The 22,172-nt window shown below is 30.8% G+C and overlaps 1 protein-coding gene across 1 annotated transcript in view; it reads right to left on the minus strand.

The window, feature by feature from the left end:
• Positions 1 to 22,172, minus strand: part of LOC122271003 (uncharacterized) — a 102,310-nt gene that overhangs the window by 41,140 nt on the left and 38,998 nt on the right. Inside the window, exon 2 of the mRNA XM_071181665.2 lies at positions 11 to 251. Coding sequence (XP_071037766.2) covers positions 11 to 118 — 108 coding nt within the window. The 5' untranslated portion in view covers positions 119 to 251. The remainder of the gene's footprint in view (positions 1 to 10; positions 252 to 22,172) is intronic.

A 22,172-nucleotide genomic window follows, 5' to 3' on the forward strand; every position in this document is an offset into this window, starting at 1 on the left:
CATAACTTACCTTTTTCTGGAGGATGATCTTGACTTCGAGTGTTCTACCTTGCTCGCAGGCCACCATGAGACTGGTCTTGCCGGTGGGGCGGTGCCGGTTTTCCTCCCCTCCAGTCATGAGTGGCGGCAAGCGTAGAACGGAGCCCCTGCCCTTCCTCCGATCCACCTCTTCCTTTTTAACTGTTTCCTTTTTTTTGGCACTTACATCTTCATTTCTACCTTCATCACTGGCACCCACTCACGGGTCACATCTGTTCAAAACAAAGCTACGAGTTACATATTTATACTAAAATTTTCATTAAACACTCATTCATAAATATAGAATACAGTAATGAGCGATATACATAAAGAATACACTGCTGAGTGAGTGACTGTCATTTCATCTAGAATAGTGTGCCGAGGAACACACATCAATTCATAAAGAATACTGTAATGAGCAACATATATCAGTTCATAAAAAAGTCTGTAATGAGCGAACCAAATCAGTTGATAAAGATTACAATACTGAGCCACACAAGTCAATAAAGAGTACGGTACCGAGTGACACATATCAATTCATAAAGAATTCAATAATGAGCGACCCACATCAGTTCATAAAGAATTGATGAAGATTACAGTACTGAGCAACACAAATCAATTCATAAAGAGTACGGTACCGAGTGGCACAGATCAATTTAAAAAGAATTCAGTAATAAGCGACCCACATCAGTTCATAAAGAATTGATAAAGATTACAGTACTGCGCTATACAAATCAATTCATGAATAATGCAGCACCGAGTGACACATATCAATTCATAAAGAATTCTATAATGAGCGACCCACATCAGTTCATAAAGAATTGATGAAGATTACAGTACTGAGCAACACAAATCAATTCATAAAGAGTACGGTACCGAGTGGCACAGATCAATTTAAAAAGAATTCAGTAATAAGCGACCCACATCAGTTCATAAAGAATTGATAAAGATTACAGTACTACGCTACACAAATCAATTCATGAATAATGCAGCACCGAGTGACACATATCAATTCATAAAGAATTCAATAATGAGCGACCCACATCAGTTCATAAAGAATTGATGAAGATTACAGTACTGAGCAACACAAATCAATTCATAAAGAGTACGGTACCGAGTGGCACAGATCAATTTAAAAAGAATTCAGTAATAAGCGACCCACATCAGTTCATAAAGAATTGATAAAGATTACAGTACTGCGCTATACAAATCAATTCATGAATAATGCAGCACCGAGTGACACATATCAATTCATAAAGAATTCTATAATGAGCGACCCACATCAGTTCATAAAGAATTGATGAAGATTACAGTACTGAGCAACACAAATCAATTCATAAAGAGTACGGTACCGAGTGGCACAGATCAATTTAAAAAGAATTCAGTAATAAGCGACCCACATCAGTTCATAAAGAATTGATAAAGATTACAGTACTACGCTACACAAATCAATTCATGAATAATGCAGCACCGAGTGACACATATCAATTCATAAAGAATTCAATAATGAGCGAACCACATCAGTTCATAAAGAATTAATGAAGATTACAGTACTGAGCAACACAAATCAATTCATAAAGAGTACGGTACCGAGTGGCACAGATCAATTTAAAAAGAATTCAGTAATAAGCGACCCACATCAGTTCATAAAGAATTGATAAAGATTACAGTACTGCGCTACACAAATCAATTCATGAATAATGCAGCACCGAGTGACACATATCAATTCATAAAGAATTCAGTAATGAACGACCCACATCAGTTCATAAAGAATTGATGAAGATTACAGTACTGAGCAACACAAATCAATTCACAAAGAGTACGGTACCGAGTGGCACAGATCAATTTAAAAAGAATTCAGTAATAAGCGACCCACATCAGTTCATAAAGAATTGATAAAGATTACAGTACTACGCTACACAAATCAATTCATGAATAATGCAGCACCGAGTGACACATATCAATTCATAAAGAATTCAGTAATGAACGACCCACATCAGTTCATAAGGAATTGATGAAGATTACAGTACTGAGCAACACAAATCAATTCACAAAGAGTACGGTACCGAGTGGCACAGATCAATTTAAAAAGAATTCAGTAATAAGCGACCCACATCAGTTCATAAAGAATTCAGTAATGAGCGAACCATATCAGTTCATATTGATGAAGATTACAGTACTGAGCTACACAAATCAATTCATGAAGAATACAGTACCGAGTGACACATATCAAATTCATAAAGAATTCAGTAATAAGCGACCCACATCTGTTCATAAAGAACTGATAAAGATTACAGTGCTGAGCTACACAAATCAATTCATGAAGAATTCAGTAATGAGAGATCTGCATAAATTCATAAAGAATACAGTAATGACAGGCATACAGTAATGACAGGCATACAGTAATGCCAGGCATACAGTAATGACAGATACAATAAATTAATAAAGAATGCAGTGCTAAGTGACACAGATAAATTCAAAAAGAATATGGTAATGAGTGACGCGTAATAATTCACAAAGAGTACTGTAATGAACGACATACATAAATTTATAAAAAACACTGAAATGAGCGGCGCATGTCACTTTATGTGTTATTTGATACAGCAAAAAAATGTTTGCATCTTCTAATCGTGGGGGTTCTGAATTCAAAGCTTCCTTTGGCTAAAATTAACTATTCATTCTATCTCATTTATTCTTACATCATTTAATTATTCAAAGAAATTTAAAAATGAAATGCCAGATTTAATTTCGTTCCAATAAAATAATTAATCAATGCATCTGTAGTAAAATATTTGCCAATTTAGTTATAAAGCAAATTACATTAATTATGTCGGCTTCGTACGAATAAAGTTATCCATTATGTTATGATTTATAAAAAAAATTAGTTTAAGAATATAAAAATGAGAAAAAATTAAAAAACAATCCAATAAAAACAAAGCTCTTTAGAACACAATTGAATGTTGATGCCACGTACATGTTGAAACTGAAGATTCATGGTAAACTTGTTCTTTCGCTTTAACTCTTGGAAACCAGAGTCAATTTTTACCAGAGCACCCGTCCAGGAGGTGCACTCAGCATTCGGTGTAACCGCAAGGATCAAACTAGTACTGCCCTAAGTGCCACAACATGCAGGCTTCTCCCCAACATATCCTTGACTGTCTTGGACTGGACAAGAGGGACATTCTAGAAAAACCACTTTTGGTGGCCGCCTTCCTCCGGGTCATGAATTTCATGGACATTGTTTAGCCCTGCTAATTTTGGGGATTAGGAAGAAGAAGTGTCAATTTTATTGGGCAATATATGGTGCAATTTATTGCTTTAAAAAATAATATTTTATGGTTCTTAAATGTTTATCTGTATTCATGAAGCCCTGCCTGTGTAAAAATATAAATAGATTTAATCTCTTCGGTCAGGGTTATAAGGTACTATGAAAAATTATAAGAAAGTAAGAAATTTGATTCAAGTCAAGTACTCATTTGTACAGATATATGGTAAATAAATATCTTAATATTTGAGCCTAGTGGATTTGTTACATGATCAAAATGCGAATATACTATAAAAAATCCCTACAATATACAATAAAAGTTTTATGTAAAGATTAAAAATGTTTTCGGTAATTAGAAAATAATAGTTAGGTTTTATTTAGTTAAAAAAATCTTAAATCATATTTTTAATTTACGAGTTTACTTTCTTCTAACTGTAAGCTTCATATGTTATGGAAATCTTATGGAAATTTCGTAGCAGTTTGAGTAATAGTACTTAACACGTTTATAGCACAATTATTTGTGCTAAACTAGGAAAACTCTGTATACCTATTTTCTATAAATGTTAAAGAATCGCAGTACTTTTAAATCAGGAAGAAAACATTGAAAATAACTTATTTTTTTAATAAAATAGATTTCTTATTTTGATATACAGTGAATTCGCGATAACTCGAATCTGATAGGACTGACGAAAAACTTCGACATATCGGAAGTTCGACTTACTGTTAGTTTCGGTTTTGGACTTTCAAAATATTGTCGGATTATTCAATTAATGCTTATTTATTAATTACAAATCTTCTAAATGCTTACAATATTTAAGATCATTTTTCTGACAAGCCATTTACGATAAGACTGTTTGAAGCACTTTATGATACCCTGGTCCATCGGCTGCAACTTTGCTGTTGTGTTTGGCGGGAGAAACTGCAAGTTTACTGCTTTCAAATTTGGTAGATCACTATGCGCTGTGCATTTATCCATAAAGAGTATCACTTTTCTTTTTTTAGCGAAGAATTTCCGATCCAATTTTCTTACATAGTCATCAAATAAAACTGATGTCATCCAAAACTTTTTGTTAGACTTGTAATCCAAAGGATACGTTTTTACATTCTTGAAACATCGGGGATTTCGGTATTTTCCGATAACAACTAAGGGCAATTTCTCTGTCCCAGACGCATTTCCTCCAACTAGGACAGTCAAACGTTCCTTGCTCATTTTACCCCCTGTGCAGTTTTCATCCTTAAACATCCTAGTCTTATTTGGAACACATTTAAAAAATAAACCCATTTCATCAATATTGAAAACATCATTTTTAATTGTATCCTTTAAGTAAATTTGGTAACGTTTCATCTAACCATTGTTCACATACTTCAAGAGGGACAGCTTTAGCTTCTCCATGCGAAAGACATGGTGTGTGCGTTGCAAAGGAAGGGGCAAGATATCAGCTCCTAGGTTGTTGTTTTTCTGCTTTAAAAGATCCAAATAAAATCGAGTTAAAGGGAGTAAAATTCGAGTACTCGAGAATAATTAACATGAAATTGAAGATAAAAGGGTCGGGACTTCATAAAAAAAATCGAGTTATAGTAATATTCGAGTTATCGTACTTCGAGTTATAGCGAATTGACTGTAATATGAACAGAGTTTCGAAGCTATAGAAAGGAAGCAAATTCGTCCCTCTTACTTCTGGGCTCCTGATGCTAGAAGAAAGAGAGGGTAATTAAGAATGTTTTGGCAGTGCCGACGGATTTTAGGAGAGTAAAAGTTTAAAGGGAATACAGGGGAGAAGCTGTGTGGCTCAGGGGATAGAGCACTCGCCTCCCAATGTGGTGACCCAGGTTTGAATCCCAGCTTTGGTTGGTCGATATGAATTCCGTTCCGGCTAGCAACCAACCATTGTGCTGACATAAAATACCAACAGTGGTAGAGGAATCCCCTTTCGGTCAGGCTAACCGCGTGTGACTTTCATGGTTTTCCTCTCCATGTAACGCAAATGCTCGCTAGTTCCATCAAAACGTTATCCCCGTAAGCAGGTTTTTCCCAAGGTTTGATCCAGAGTTATGTATATATAAGAACAAAATAAAATGATAATAATAAATAAATAAATAAGGATACAAATATACATTTGTAATATATTCTTACAAATGTAATTATAGCGGCCTTTTAGGGACTTTTACTGTCTTATTACGTAATTTTACGAGGATAAATTTATTCAAAAGCCCCTCCACAGAAATGAATCCCTCCACGAATCCTTCTGAAACAATTAATTGGCTTTCTCACAAGAAAAAAAATACTAATTCATAAAAAATAATCTTTTTTATTCAGAAATAGTAAAAAATTGAAACAAAGTTTTTTTTTTATAGAAAAATAGTTAATACTAGGAGGCTTCGCCCCCTGCTCGCTAACGCTCGCCAACCCCCGGAACTGCTTTCGCAGTTCATTTCGGATTGCTTCACAATCCAATGCTCGCCTTGCTCGCTCATTGGATATGCTCTGAACGTCTAGCTTTTGTATACCTTTTTGAATACTGAAGTTCCGAAAACTTTTCACTGTAGAAAATTCTAAACCTGTACATTTCAATATTAATTTGAAATTGCAAACAGTTCACATATTTTTCTTAATCGCACTATTCTAAATTTCAGTTGTTGAGAAAAGTAACTGTTGTAAGTTTTGTTTTAAAGTCTTTCCCACCAGAGGGCTAAAGCCATGTGTTGTAAAACAATATGAAATAGTAGTCTGCCACTGAACACCGGATGTAAAGCATCGGCTTCGATGAAGATAATTTTGGATTTTTAATTCTCTGAAGGGCGCCAACCTAATAATATGGAATTTGTAAAATAAATGTATATATTTTTGATTGTTAATGAAGCCCATCATTTTGTGTTTTCATCAGTGTTCAGAAGCAGAACAACTAAAAGTTTTTTATTTTATCACAGAAATATAAAATGTATAAAAAACAAAGAAAAGAGTAAGAAAATGAGTATTGTCATAGAAAAAGTTTAAATTATAATATAGTATTTGTCAGTTAAAATAAAACTTTTTGTTTAAGTCATTTCTAACAATTCAAATTTCTCCGAGGCAATTCTAAAGTATGAATTAAGGTAGTATTGTTAAGTTGAAGCGCAATATTTTTAGTTTTGATGTCAACAATGCAATTCAATTTTTCACAAAAACGATTGTTTCCATTGTTCAAAGTTTTCTGAGGCAACTCTTAACCTCTAAATATTATTTTTTTTCGTACACATTTCTAAATGTCAGTATTCAACCACAAAACAACTTAAAGTTCTCAAATTTAGCATGAAGTTGTAAAATGTAATGAAAGAGGGTCATAGCAATAATGAAAGTAGAAGTAAAGTTAGTACTGTAAAATTAAAACAATATTTTTAATCAATGAGCCAAGTTCTTTAAGAAGCAGATGTAGAAGTAGGTTGTTTATTTAAAACTTTTTATAGAATTTCTTCAAAAACGCAATTGTTAATTTGGGCATTTGGCGATACAACACTTATATAATTGAAGGATTTGTTATGTCAAGAGCTCAGGTATCATAATTTTGATCTAGTTGCGCTTCTATGTCATTTTGATTTATTAAGTTAACTTTCAAAAAATTCTATGACTGGCAACAGCATTTTTATTTTTTAAGTTGTTTATTTTTATTTCTGTTAGAATTCGTTATATTTTTAGGGAAATGTTTTTTAACCTAACAGAATTCTTTGCCGACTGATATATGAAGAAAATAAAGTAAATATTTAAGTGTTGTGAGAAGAATTTTATTCAGTTGTACAAAGTACTTCAGCCAAAATTTTGGAGCCACGTAAGAGAATTATATATATTAAATCAGAAACACATCATTAAAAGGCAGAATGCTTTGATGTTTTCAAAACGTAAACAAAGCAAAGCAAACGTTACCACCGGCGGAAAAGAAATACAGCCAAAATTTGGGAGCCACGTAAGAGAATTATATATAATAGATAATACAAATTCGTTAATTTTTTGTTGTACAAATTCATAAAAAAATGTATAAGCAAACTCCAAATAGGCAACATCTTCAACTAGTTTAGGCAGGGAAATGCTAGTGCAACTCCCGTTTGCTCCCTTCTCTTGTCTTCTGAGTTGGGTCTAAAATTACTGGGTAGCAGAGAAGAAAGCTTATTCTCTCATACCTACTATGTAGAGGTTTTCTCACCGACGCGGCGCATAAAAAAGAACATAAAATACTAATTTAAGATACGATTAATAGGAACGCCATGACTAATGAATGCGGAAAGGCTTCATTGGTATTCAATGGGTCATGGAATATTCTCACGAACATTCCATTCTGTTCTGCACCCTGAACAAGTCTACAAAAAAACTCTTCAAAATGCTAATGAGCAACAACAGTGCCCTTTCCGTTTCTTCTTACTTCCCAGTTACGTCAGAGAGGGCAACGGACAACTCGGGCATTTAATAACATCGTCTGCTGTTTTTATTCAACAACTAAGAAACCACTCGAAATCGTTTGTTTTTCTGAGGTACTTGATGTGCGTTTGCCATGACAACCTGTCGTTTTGTCAGATGATGTAAGATTCTGAAACATTTAGTATTGACTAAGACAGGTTCTTTTAGTCGTTTGGTCTGAAAGTATAAACAAACTAATGAAGATATTTTTTCAGAAATTTATTTTAGAATACTTGCGAAGTATTTGTTGAAACCTGTTCCCAATCCGCTAATCTTTTCACCTTACATTTACGTGTTTTATTTTTGGTAACACGTTATCCATTATAATTTTCCATTCTAATTGTGATTTATTTATGGATAATATATGCATAAATATTTGTTTATTTATTGATGATAAATTGTGAGAGTAACAAAATATTGGTTAAAAAAACGGACTATTATTAGTTCTGGAAATTTTCTGATCATGATTAAAGTTAATTAAAAAAAAGCAATTGCAATTTCGCAACAGTCGTTAGATTGTAAGAGTAACATTACAAAAATTAATGTTTGGTTGTTCCATATAGAATAGGCTTTGAATTTATGTTTATCTACTATACCTTCCGAAGAACATGTCAAATAATTTAGATGTTTATCTGCTTAAAGCTTCCTATGAATATATGAAATAGATACCCTTTATAAATTAAAATGGCGAATTCTAAATTTTCTTCGTCATATCAAGCATTATTTCGAAACTATAATCGAAGATTTATCGTTATTCCGAAGATATCATCGTCGAATCTAGCATTATTCCGAAACTGACATCACATATATTTCATTATTCTGGAATTCTCTTCATCCATATACAGCATTATTCCGAAACTGCCATAGCAGATTTATCGTTATTCTGAAACTGTCATCGTCATATATAGCATTGTTCCGAAACTGCCATAGCAGATTTATCGTTATTCTGAAATTGTCATCGTCATATATAGCATCATTCCGAAACAGCCATCGCAGATTTTTTGTCAGATTGAAATTGCCTTTGTCAAATCTAGTATTATTCGAAATTGTTCACGCGGATCTAACATTATTGTGAAATTGTCAGATGTTTAAGATTTTCGTAATATAATTAGTAATTTTAATGCTTAATTCTAATTAATGGTTAAATGTCATAAATTCTAATAGATAATTAGTATAAATCGAATCTAATTAACGTTTAGCAGCGATAAACTCAAATTAATGCTTAATTGCTAACGTTAATTGATTATTAATTATTATTTAATTTTACTATTAGTTAACTCTATTTTGAATCCATTTTATAATTCCACTGGGAATTAATTCTTATTAATAATTATTAGAATTGATTATTCATTAACTATAAGCGACTAATCTCTAAATATTTATTATTTTGTTATAACCATAATTCATGAGTATTACTCATTAACCCTAATTATGGATTACTATTTATTACTGATGATTATCTCTAACGGTTGCAACCTTTAACTATTTGTTGTTGTGTTGTCGTATGCCATTAAGGCAAGTGATGCGAATGTTCTTGTTTTCCAGTGGCGCCATCTATGGCCAAGAATTAAACTTCTGCCACACCCATACGTCACACCCGTTTATAGAATGGACCCCTTCAAATAGCCATTCATTCATTCATCCACAGATCGTAATTTTGACCTCAACCAGCGAAAAATCAATCTCTAATTCAGTACCCCCAAAGGCATAATTTGTTATGGGAAGGTGGAGGACTTTGTGACCCGACATATTTAACATGCACCAGTCACCATTTACTGTACTGGGAGTCTTCCGCCGTCTGGATTCGAACTCCCGTTTTCGCGAGCGTGAGTCCGGCGCCCTGCCAACCAGGCTATCCCGGCCAACATCTAATTAGCAATAAATAGTAATTAACTTTTATTTATTGATTATTAACTCTCATCAAGGAATAGTAAATATTTAAACTTATAAACAATTGAAAGAGACAACTGTTTAGTAGCGAATTATTGTGATTAGTTAATGCTGACCTAATCGAATTTATCATAATTTCAAAGAGTCTACTTTATTATCTCATCAATTTGATACAAAACTCTTTCTTAGAAAATAACAAAGCACGCCTTTTGGCTTGAAAGAGACATTGACCCATGAGATGACAATTCCGAAATGAATACAAATCCAAAAGAAACATTTGTAACCCTGGCTTGGCGGTTTGCCATCGACTGCAATTTGTGTTACCTTTATATGTGATCATTAATAGATTCCTTACATATGTTTTGATACATTATAAGATTTATGAGGGTCTATTAATATAATCTGAAAACACTAAAAATGAAACATTTTTTGAATGGACAGAGAAAACAAAAATGTATTTATTATTTATAGATATTAATAAATCTGAGTTGATTCATAAAATTATGAAAAATATTTTTTTATTTTGATTTTGCAATTAAGTATATTTGGAGTATTTTTTCAATATGCGATACACTACATGTAATTGCAGAAAAAATTAAGTAAAGTGTCTTTCATATTTGTTGAATTCGTTTTAAAAGTTGTATTTTAGTTTTTCTAATTAGTTTTTATTCCTAATCGCAAGCTTACGAGTTGAAAATTTAGTCATAAAATAATTGAATAAATAAACAAAATTTGTTTGGAATATGCTCTAAGTTATGTAAGCATTTTCTTCAAAATAAAAAAAAAACGACGTAGGTTCCGGAAAAATGCAAAATTGTTTTGAGAGAATAACATAGAAAAAAAAAACTAAACATGACATAAAACATTCTATAAATATGTTTTGTATCATAAAATTATAAACTTTTTTTTAAAAGCTTTAAAAACTTCCGGAAATATATATATATATATATATATGTTAAAAATATAGACGCCCGGTGGCTGAGCGGTAGCGCTTCGCGCTGTCGTGCCACAGGTCCCTGGTTCGATCCTCGGGCCGGGCAAGGTTCACTCAGCCTTTCATCCCTTCAGTGGGTCGATAAATGAGTACCAAGCATGCTTAGGAACTAAACACTGGGGGTTCCACGTTCGGCTGACCACCTGACCGGAACATCTGCTCCTGCACCCCAGAGCCCAAGGTCAAGAAAACAGAGATGGGCACAGTAGGCCTTGGCCCTCTATGGGCTGTCGCGCCACTGAGTTTAGTTTATGTTAAAAATATAGGGAAAACATTATAAAGATTAATAAAAAGAGAAGGAGAAAAATTATTAATATAGAATATTTTTAAAAACATTAAGGAAAATAAATAACAAAATAATTAAAATGTATAATCTCTTCGTCAGCTAACACGATTATATCCGCTAAAAGGAGTGCTTTCTAATACTGATTCAATATAACCAAAGCAAAATATATCAATACAATAGTGTGAGAAGTGTGATATATATATATATATATATATAATATTTGCGAAATAATTCACATTCAACATTGTATGGGGAAAAAAAAGTATTATCTTTTCGATATTGCTAACACTTGAAATTCTAGCAGTCAGCGATAAGTTAATCCGTGTAGGACAGGTTTTGTTCGCAGACTTGCAGATGAAACCACTAAAAACTTCGATGATTGTGAACATATTTAGAAACATCGTTCGCATTTATATTAATTTTACGTACGTTCAAACTGGAAGTTTAGCAAGATTTTCTTGTACTGTAAGTCCAAGTGTTTTATTCTGTGCAAAGTAAAAAAAAGGGAAAATTAAAATAACTTTTAGTTCTGTTTTCGTATTATCATTTACTTTCGTAACTTTGTATTATCCACTCCAATTTTAAGGTTAGGGTTAGTGTTGAATAAACTGTTTTTCTTGGGCAGACGATATTTTAAGTTACGAAATCAGACTCAAAAACGCTATAATTCCTCTTAATACTATACAATTTACTATATATTATACAATTTACAATATACTATTCAATTTACTTAATTATATAATTTACATTCGTAACTTTATTGTTCACTCCAATTTTAAAGTTAAGGTTAGTGTTGAATAAACTGTTTTTCTTGGGCAGACGATATTTTAAGTTTCGAAATCAGACTCAAAAGCGTTATAATTCCTCTTAATAAACATATCTTTTTTTCTACGGATTTAAATATCCAACCTTTAAAATACGATGCCGTAATCTGGAAAATATGGCTCTAATATTTAAGTAGGAGGGTGATCGACATAGTTAGGGCTCTTTAATGTTTTTGCTGAATCTCTAACTTTCAAGCGAAAAGAAAGCTTTTTACTCACAATTATATAAGTCATTTATAAAACATTTTAGTGCAATATTTTTTACTAAATTTTTATTTTATTTTATTTTCAAGAGCATTATTTGAATTACCTTTAGTTCAAATGTCATCTTATTAATTCAAATCGAAGTGTGAAACTCATTTCTAGCCAATTTTGTATATGCGATGTCACGTTATAACAGAACAATAGTCGTTGGTTTGTCGGTTAAGCCATGCTGCGTTGAGGGTTAAAGCCCACAAGTCTTATAAACATTTTAACAGGTGTCAGACTTTATGCGAATGATTTTTAGAGCTTTTTATTATTTTCAATAAATTACTTTTCAACCTTTCGAAGAGAAATTCTAAGTGCTTACTTGGCGAATATGAATGTCGTTGAAATTACAATTTTTTTTAAAATTCATATTTTATGTGAATTAGAAAATCTTTAGAATATTAATTGAAAATATTTAGAAGAATTTGTAACTGTAAAATATTTAGAATGCAACTAGTAACTATTTAGTATATAAAATATTTTTTTTTATATATAAATGGGAAATATTTATTATATTATTTGAAAATTTTTATAAGTGGAAAACATTTAATAGAGATTATAACAAGAAAATATTAAATGCGTAACTAAAAATATTTAGTATTTAATTTCGAAAATATTTAGTATATATCAAGAAAATAATAAGCATATAAATAGAAAATATTTAATCTGTAAATATAGATGGAGATTAGAGATATATAATTAAAAATATAGAGATTATAACTAGAAAGTATTTAATACATTGCTAGAAAATATTTATTATATCATTTCTAAAATATTTAGTATATATTTAGAAAATAATAAGCATATAAATAAAAAATATTTAATTTGTAAATATAGATAGAGATTAGAGATATATAGTTAAAAATATAGAGATTATACCTGAAAAGTATTTAATACATTGCTAGAAAATATTAAACCTATTATTTCTAAAATATTTAGTATATAAATAGAAAACATTTAATAAAAATTATAACAAGAAAATATTTAGTATATAAATAGAAAATATTTAGCATTCATCCAGAAAATATTTAGTATATAAATAAAAAAACATTTAATTGAAATTATAACCAGAAAATATAAAATTTATTGATAGAAAATATTTAATGTAATATTGCAAGAAAATATAAAATATATTACTATGAATTATTTAGTATATAACTAGAGAATATTTAGCAGTTATATATAACTGGAAAATATTCAGTAATCTAGAAAATATTTGATATATAAATAAAAAATATTTAGTACATAAATCGAAAATATTTTATAAAATTTTTTAAATAGGAAATATAGAGTAAACTAGAAAATATTTAGTGTATAAATCAAAAATATTTAGTGAAATTTATAGCTAGAAAATCTATAGTAAACTAGAAAATATTTAGTAGAAGTTATGACTAGAAAATATCTAATATAATATGTCTAAAAAATATTTAGTATATTAACTAGAAAATATTTAGTATGTATTTACTGTATTTCTTGTAAAAAAATTTTTTAAAAATAATTGTTTAAATATTTTTTTTAAACTTAAAATAAATATTTTTGTTAAAGGATTTTACCCTTGACGCTATTCTATCTCATTATTTTCATATGAAAAATTTTGTAAATAATATTCATATACTTCACCAATTTATTTAAAAAAAAATGATTATAAATGAGTAATTCAATGTACGATTAGCATTAACAAAGACTCGATTCGTTGGATTAATGTCTTAAATTAAAAACAGATCATGACCTCGATGTATTAAGCTCTTAACATGGGGATTCGATGGGATCTGCTGACATCAACGATCACATAGGAAATATATGGAGGAAATTCCACTAATCAACTATAAAAGGGTCTGACAACTATCCCGCTTGACCATCCGATACCCTGGTGACCTGATTTTTTTACTCCCACTCGCCGGATCACCGGGATTGCGTGACCACTTTCAAGACAGTCCCTGAATTTGAATTGCTCTCGTCAGACTCCCGGGGCGTGGTCGATCCCAAAACCACTTTCTGCTTTCTCATAAAATATAGAGTGGTCAAGATTTCCTAAGCTCTGTTTTGTGTCCGACTTTTCTTAAGAAAATCGATACTCGTGGCCCGTTTTAATTTTTTTTTCTTTCTTCTTCCTGATTTCTTAAGGAGAAGGCTGTACCGATCTCCTCCTTTTTTTCTGCCCTTTTGCATTTACGAGTCTTAAATAGAAAGGAATTAAAGTGAAATATTAATATCATTTAAATCCATTAACTTGCTGAAAGAGAGATTTGTTTGAAACAATTAATTATATTTGAGTTCCTTATGTGAAAAAGAAATTTAAAAAAATGAAGTAGCAAGGATTGGTAGCGTAATAAAAAGTAAAAGAATATATTGACAATAGAAGAATAAGTATTAGTATCATAAAAAAGTGCATAGGAATATATTGACAACTGTAAAATAAGTATTCGTATCATAATTAAGTGTAAAAGAATATATTGCCAATAGTAGAATAAGTATTAGTTTCATAATAAATTGTTAAGGAATATATTGACAATAGATGAATAATTATTAGTATCATATATTGTTAAGGAATATAGTGACTATAGTAGAATAAGTATTAGTATCATAAAAAAGTGCATAGGAATATATTGACAATAGTAAAATAAATATTAGTATTATAATAAAGTTTAAAGGAATATATTGACAATAGTAAACTAAATATTAGTATTATAATAAAGTGTAAAGGAATATATGGACAATAGTGAAATAAATATTAATATTATAATAAAGTTTAGAGGAATATATTGACAATAGAGTAATAAGTATTAGTATCATAATGAAGTGTAAAAAAATATATTGACAATAGTGGAATAAGAATTAGTTTCATAATAAATTGTTAAGGAATATATTGACAATAGAAGAATAATTATTAGTATCATAATAAAGTGTAAACGAATATAGTGACCATAGTAGAATAAGTATTAGTATCATAAAAAAGTGCATAGGAATATATTGACAATAATAAAATAAGTATTAGTATCATAATAAAGTGTAGAGAGATGTATTTACTATGGTAGAATAAGTATTAGTATTATAAAGTTGAAAGAGTAAGCCTAGAAAATAATAAATTTCATACGGTTTATTTATAGTATTAGTAAACTAAAAAATGAATATCTCCCAGAATGACTTTTGTTCTAATTTTTACTAAGTGCCAATTCTAATTGTTTAGTGGTTTGACCTTTAACTAACTACTGAGATAATTATTAATTGCCTAATGATTTCAAGGACGTACGCTCTCTGAATAAAAAAAAACCTTTTTTTTCCCAATAGATTGGAGTTCTTGATCCTTAACCCTTTGATATTGATGGCTCACAGGTGTCCCTTAATATATTTTTACTCTATTTTATATATTTACTATATTTTTTATACTATACATTTATATATTTTACGTTAACTATATTTTCTGACTCTCTAATTACCAGCAAAAAATGTATTTTGGTATTTTTAATTTTAAAAAGCAGTCTAATAATTATTAAAATAAATCTGTTTGATTATCGGAATTATATTTGTTTCAAAATATGAAATTTAAAAAATAAATAAAAAAAATAGTTCGACATTTTTTTCTTTCATTTATATTTAAAAATGTATCAATAATTGATTTTGTAAATAAAAGATAAATTTTTTGATGAATAACTGTTTCCTTTAGATCTAAATAATTGCAAATAATTTCAAATTTGAAAAATTATTGTTTTGAAGTATGCCGTATTTGGAAGATTTTACATTTAACGCAGAAAAAGACATCGGTGTTTCATGCTGTTTTTCATAACCGTAAATTATTAAAATGATAAATAAAATATTTTTCTTTTATTTTGGCTTACACTAATACAAAATAATGAAAAAGGCATGAAAAATATGTTTAATTAAAATTCTGGAAATATGGCCCAATTACTTTAGCCTAAAGAGAGAGAGTTCAAAAGTTACTCATTTTCAGGGCGTTTTGCCATGTTTCAGAAACTTTGTAAGCAAATCAAACAATTTTCAAACAAAATTATAAGACTTGTTTAGCTAAAGATACATCCATGTAAAAAAATTAGTAATCAATAATTATTTCATAACTAAGTTATTTAACCCCTTCCATCTCGCTCCCGTGAAAATGACGGGTGAGTTTTCGCTTGCTATTTCTCGCTCCCGTGATATTGACGGGCTGGAGTGTTCAGTAGTAATGCGCCAATAAGAATAAAACTAATTCATTTCTTTTGCCAGGAAAACATTTTATTTCTCATTTTACACACCATATAGCAGTACCAGGATAATTTTAAGGTAATTGTAAATAGTTAGTTTATTTTAAACTAGATACTAGCACTAATCAAATACGCAAAATAGACATTTGGCAAAATAAACACTTTTATGATCGTTTTCTTGAAAATTAACCGATCGTTAAGGACTTAATAATAGTATAAAGATGCTAAAACTTTCAGGTATCGAAATTTTTACATAATTTAAAACTGCATAATTATAAGTGACGAAATACAAAATTTGAAGCGAATCGGTTGAATTATTCTTAAGAAATGAAACTTTAAAAATACGACTTTTTTAAAATTAAAAAAAAAATCAGACACTATACGATAGATTTCGTGCAAACTTGCACAGTATTAAGATATTGCTTTGAAACTTTACCACAGAATATATAGTGCACAAGATGTTATTTAATGTCACCTTTAATAACGTTTTTTTTAAAAAATCTTCCTAAAGTTAAATTCAATTTCCTTCTATCTATGTGCCCTAACGAGTGATGCCTTAAATAGCGTTTTTTTTTGTACAAACCACAATGCTAGAAGAACTCGTAATTATTGAATCAAAGACGGAAGAATTGAGAAGGGATTGTCGTAAGGGAAATTTGTGAGGAAACTTCCTCTATAATCTCTAGTCACCAATATTTTATAATTTTGCGAATTAAAAAAAAAATATTTTAATATTAATTTTTCTGTTTGTAGGCCTTTATATGGAATTTTTAACCTCGTTGCTCGGCCTTTTTTAAATATCTGAACAATTTGAAACAAAAGAAGAAATTTGCATATGCCACTTTTTAGACAGTTTTATGGCGTGACAGTCTTATTATTTGAGCCTAGTGGATTGTGTTTCATGACCTAAATTTGAAGAAAATAATTATAAAAATATCCTACAATGTGTAAAATGCTAAAGACTAGAATGTGTCATTTTTTACATAATGATTAAAAATGAATTAAAATGAATGAAAGAGTGATAAAAATGAATGAAAGAGTGATAAAAATGAATGAATGATTAAATGAATAAAAAATTGTGGAAGTAGCTTCGCGAATGGATGATGCTGCCATCTATCCAGGAGGTTTTGAACAAGGACATACTTTCACCCTTTCGGTGCTCGCTTGTAAACGAAAGTCGCACCTTCCTGACTTAATACGCAAAGGTCAACGGCTGGCGGTCTTTGCTTGTCCAAGTGTTGCAAGAAACAACAACAACACGAATAAAAAATAGTTAAGCTTAATTAATTGAAACTTTATCAAATTTTTTTTTTAAATCTCTTTCATGAGTTCACTTTTTTTAAATTTACAAAAAAAAATTGAAATTTCGGCTATAATTTAAAGCTTGCGTTACAAAAAATAAAAGTATTCCTCAAAGACCGCTTTGTTTTTGCGTCAATATTTGTTTAATTTGAAATCAAAATCAAAAAAATAAATCCCCCGAGGCAAAACGAGCGTTGATGCGTCATAGGTACATAAAATGGAATAAACTTTACTTTCGAATAAAATTTCTCTTTCACAATTAAAAACAAAGGTGTCTGAGAAACACTCATGGGGTTGGGGAGCAAAGCGAGGAGGGTTTGGTGTCTCATAGTTGTTTAAATTGCCACAACTTAAAAACATTTTAAGCGTATAATGGAAATAATTTTGCGTTAGAAAGCTAAGGAAATAAATATCAAGGATTGATCATACTGTAGTGTATCAAGCTATATTAAGAAACAGTTCTTCGGTTTTATTAGAAAAACATTTATTTCACTCCACAACAAATAAAGTAACAAATATAAAGTACCCGTAACGGGATAGTTATATCTTATAAAACAAACTAGAAAAATAGCCCGTAACGGGATATATTAAAACTCAAATTCCACAACAACTCTCTGTTGTTCTAAAAAGGTCTTCTAATTTTATCGTCTGCTTTTATTTTATTGTTTATCTCTTTATCTGTTAAGTTTATTTTATTTATGCTTTTGCTAGCCCGTTATATTTTAATATTTTTTATTTTTATTCATGCTTTTGCTAGCCAATTATTTTTTTAATATTTCTAAACTTTATAATACTAAAATCTGGGAAATTTGGTTAAAAATCGCATTTTAAAGGTATACAGCCATCTAAAAAAGAATACCAATTAAAATAAGTAAATAAGTGCACCACCATGTAGTCAATCAGATGTTTTTGTGTATTCTACTGATATCTAGTGGAAATTCCCGAAACTTGTAATTATCTATTTGTTGAAAACAATACAAAGAAATGGATTGATTGTACCTTCATCTAAACAGATGCTTATTACTATATTTTTATAAGATCATAATACGTATTTGTCTAAGTATTTGTCTAAAATCGTTAAGCAATAAGAGATTAGACTACACAAACTCTTTATCGTTGATCATCAATATTGTTGCTTTCGGTTGAAAAGGAATATGGGTGACTCATTTATCACAAGATGAAGAAAAAAAATTGGAAACTAATAACTAATTATGTAGTTTTAAAAGGTTGACTGCATCTGGTGTGAATCACTAAATCAGTTACTTTGTCAGTTGCACCGTTCTTCTTACAGCCGATTTCTCACCACACGCCAAGAGAATTAAAAAAAAAACCCAAAAGATTCCACGGAATTTATATGCCCGCCACTAAACGCCGTATCTCATTTTGCAGGGGCGTTACACTGGTTTCATCTACCATAAACTGCCCGTAAGACTAATGGATTTCCCAAAGGCATGCTTGGGGCGGTCGGTATGACAACAAAGTCCGTTCCGCCAAGAATCAAAGCCCCGTGAAGGAAAAGTCATCATTGACCACAAGATTACGGTACACGTATGTTGCAAACTGACCACTGGGCATTCCGCAATTGACCTCTGTTTCCTAGGAAATTTGTTCGGAGCTTACCTCCCATTACAACTATTACATTAATTGCAGCGATTTTTGTATTCCAAGCGCGCCAAACGATCGCTTTAAATGAGCAAACGATTTTTTTGGAATGGTCAGTAAACGCGGAAATGTTTTATGAATAGTTTAAATTTGTTTATGCATTCGTGCCATCAAACAGGTTGATTGGAATTAGGCGCGAAAAAGGATTAAAAAGGATTAATTATTAACGAATCTTAATGCTGGCAATTATTTTTCAAATATTGAGATTTATGATGATGATGATGATTGAATATATACGAAAGGTGGCAACATGATTGCTTGAGACAATAAAAATGATATTCCATCGTCTGATATGGAGTAAAACGTTTCGTAACTGTTTGTTCTTAGTTTGGCAACAGTAAAGTAGGAATATTTCATGAACATAATTTACATAAAATATGCTTTGAATTGATTGTATTTTTTTAAACAGCATTTTAGCACTGGTGAATTAAGCTGGCTATAGTAGAAAACTGAAGAATATTAAATGATAGTATTTTGAGTTTTGTTCGCCTGTTTGTATCTAGAATATGTTTGGTTTTGTTTTCAACATTTATCGCTACGTTAAATGTAGACATTAAAGAAAAGTTAAAGCAATTTGATTTCAAGGTTCCTTTTAAATCAAAATCTTTGGCTGAAAAGATTTTGATTTTGATAAAATAGAATTAAAACCTTTTTTTTTCTAGCTATTGATTGCCCTTTGACATTTTGAAATGCGTTTTCAAAATTTACGGATTTTATTTTTGTTTGTTTATTTATTTTTTAAATGGAACTGAGATTTTTGAGTGAAAATTATTATAAGTAATTTTCCAGTTGACTTCACTATGTTCAATGTTTACATACAAAATAATATGAAGAAAAAAAATGTGACTTTGGCATTGATGAATTGAGAAAAAAATCTCGCAATTGACATTTTAATGAATTTGATGAAATATCCAATCGCAGAATGTATAGTCTAGAACATAAAGAAGCTCATTACAAAATATATTTTTCTTTAATTCTCCTTAGGCTCTTCCAGCCGGTATCCAGCCTATTTCTCCAAGACCCAGATCTTCGGCTTTCTCTAATCCTTTAAATTTTTCTCTTTTAAAATCCGCTTTCGTTTGTCACTGCCAAATTATTCTTGGTCTTTCCCTTTTTCTCTTACCATCAGGGGCCTAAGAAAGAGAAACACACAGTACTTTTCTTTTTAGTATTCTCAACATGTGCCCCGAGAATTTTCATATTCTTTTAAAGACTTCTTCTATTGTATTTGGGTTTGATGCTTTCTCTAATATTGCTCCGTTTCTAACTTTAACAGGAAAAATGATTTTGAAACTTTTTCTGAATCAGTTATTTCGAAAAAACCTCATGTTTTTAGATGTCTGACTTGCTAAGACACCATGTTTCATATTTTATTTCATAACCATCGTTGAACAGCCGATCCAATTTTACGGGTTTACGACTACTAATGTTCAACTCCGTAGCCTTTTGAATCCAATCCAGAAGACAAAGGAACTCCTGGATCGAGTATTGAGCCAAATTTGCCTTCATGGAGGACTTTTTGGTGGAGCTAACCCGCATTTGCGTTACATGGAGAGAAAGACCAAGAGAACCTCCCACAGTTAGCCTGACTGCAACGGGACATACTGATACCTGTCGATCTAAGGGCTTCAAGCCACCCCTGGGGATCGAACCAATGTTCTTCACAACAGTTTAGTGCTACTCAATGACCTAGAATTGATTTTAAATAGATATTACTTTGAATTTATTGAAATTGGTGGAAATTGATTAAATTTGGCTTAATTAGGTTTGATTTGATTGCATTTGATTTGATTTTACAACCACCGTTGAACAGTTGACCCTATTTTAGGTCTACGACTACGAATGTTCAACTTCGTAAGCCTTGTAATTTTGAACCCAATCCAGTAGACAAGGGAACTCCTGGTTCAAGTATTGGAGGAAATTTGCCTTCGTTGAGGACTTTTTGATGGAACTAAACCTCAATTGCGCTACATGGGGTGGAAAACCTCTAACGGTTAGCCTGACGGGAAGAGGAATCTAGCCCATGATCCGTCTACCACTGAGAATATTTCACGGCAGCTCTGTGGTCGGCGCAAGTCGGATGCGGAATTCGTATCGACTGGGATTCATCATTTGTTTTCATTTGTATATTTTAAAAATTTTCTTTTCAATATTTGAAACTTCATGGCTTTAATTTAGGTTTGTCTGAACTCTCTTTTTCTACACTTTAAATTTTGAATTAGTAATGAAGGAGAAACACAATTTGAGACGAAAATTTTCATCCACGTTATATAACGTTCTCTTAAGTCAAATTCAAAAGCCAATGACAGCAAAGAGCATGGGCGGCCTTAGCAATCAACAGTACGTGAAAGATCAATTCATTAAGATTAGCATCTTGCCTTTACACTTTCGTTACCTACATGGTGGGAAAAGTTAGTTCACATAAACAACATCCAACATTTGTTTCCCATCTCAGTCAACGAAGAATACATTTGAAAAATTAAGCGTTCGTATTGTTTCTCATTTGTATTCCGGATAGAAAAAAAGTTTAAACCAACAGTTCCATCATGATCCATCACATTCGCAAACACAAATCCATCTTCATGTGACAAATCTGCATTTGTTTCAACACATTTGGGTGTTCTTTGTGGTTATCTTTACTTTAGATAGAGGCTGAGAGACGACTTTTTGGAGAAATTTAGTCTTCCGGGTCACAGATTTGTGATTGTGATTGTTTTTATCAATCGAAACAAAGTAGAACAAAGTTAAAAACTATGAATTTGAATGTCAAACTTAAAATTACGCGTACAATTAAACTATTGCCCCCTAAAATTGAATTTAAGGGAAACTCCGAATTCCTATATTACTATACGAGATCGTCGTGAAAATTGTCTTCCTATTTCGTTTAATTTATACACTTGTTTGTCAATACGAAAACTTGAAACAATATTGTCTTTGTTTGACTTATTTAATTAAGAAATAAAACTTTAAAATGAGAAAAATTACTCAATTTTTCTCTCGCTCTATGGCGTCCTTTTAAAGTTGTTATTGCATAAATGACTCTGCGTTTAATATCTG

The sequence above is a fragment of the Parasteatoda tepidariorum genome, chromosome 4 (assembly GCF_982258835.1).
Source record: "Parasteatoda tepidariorum strain Cologne lab strain chromosome 4, Ptep-v5.0, whole genome shotgun sequence".
NCBI classification, from domain to species: Eukaryota; Metazoa; Arthropoda; class Arachnida; order Araneae; family Theridiidae; genus Parasteatoda; species Parasteatoda tepidariorum.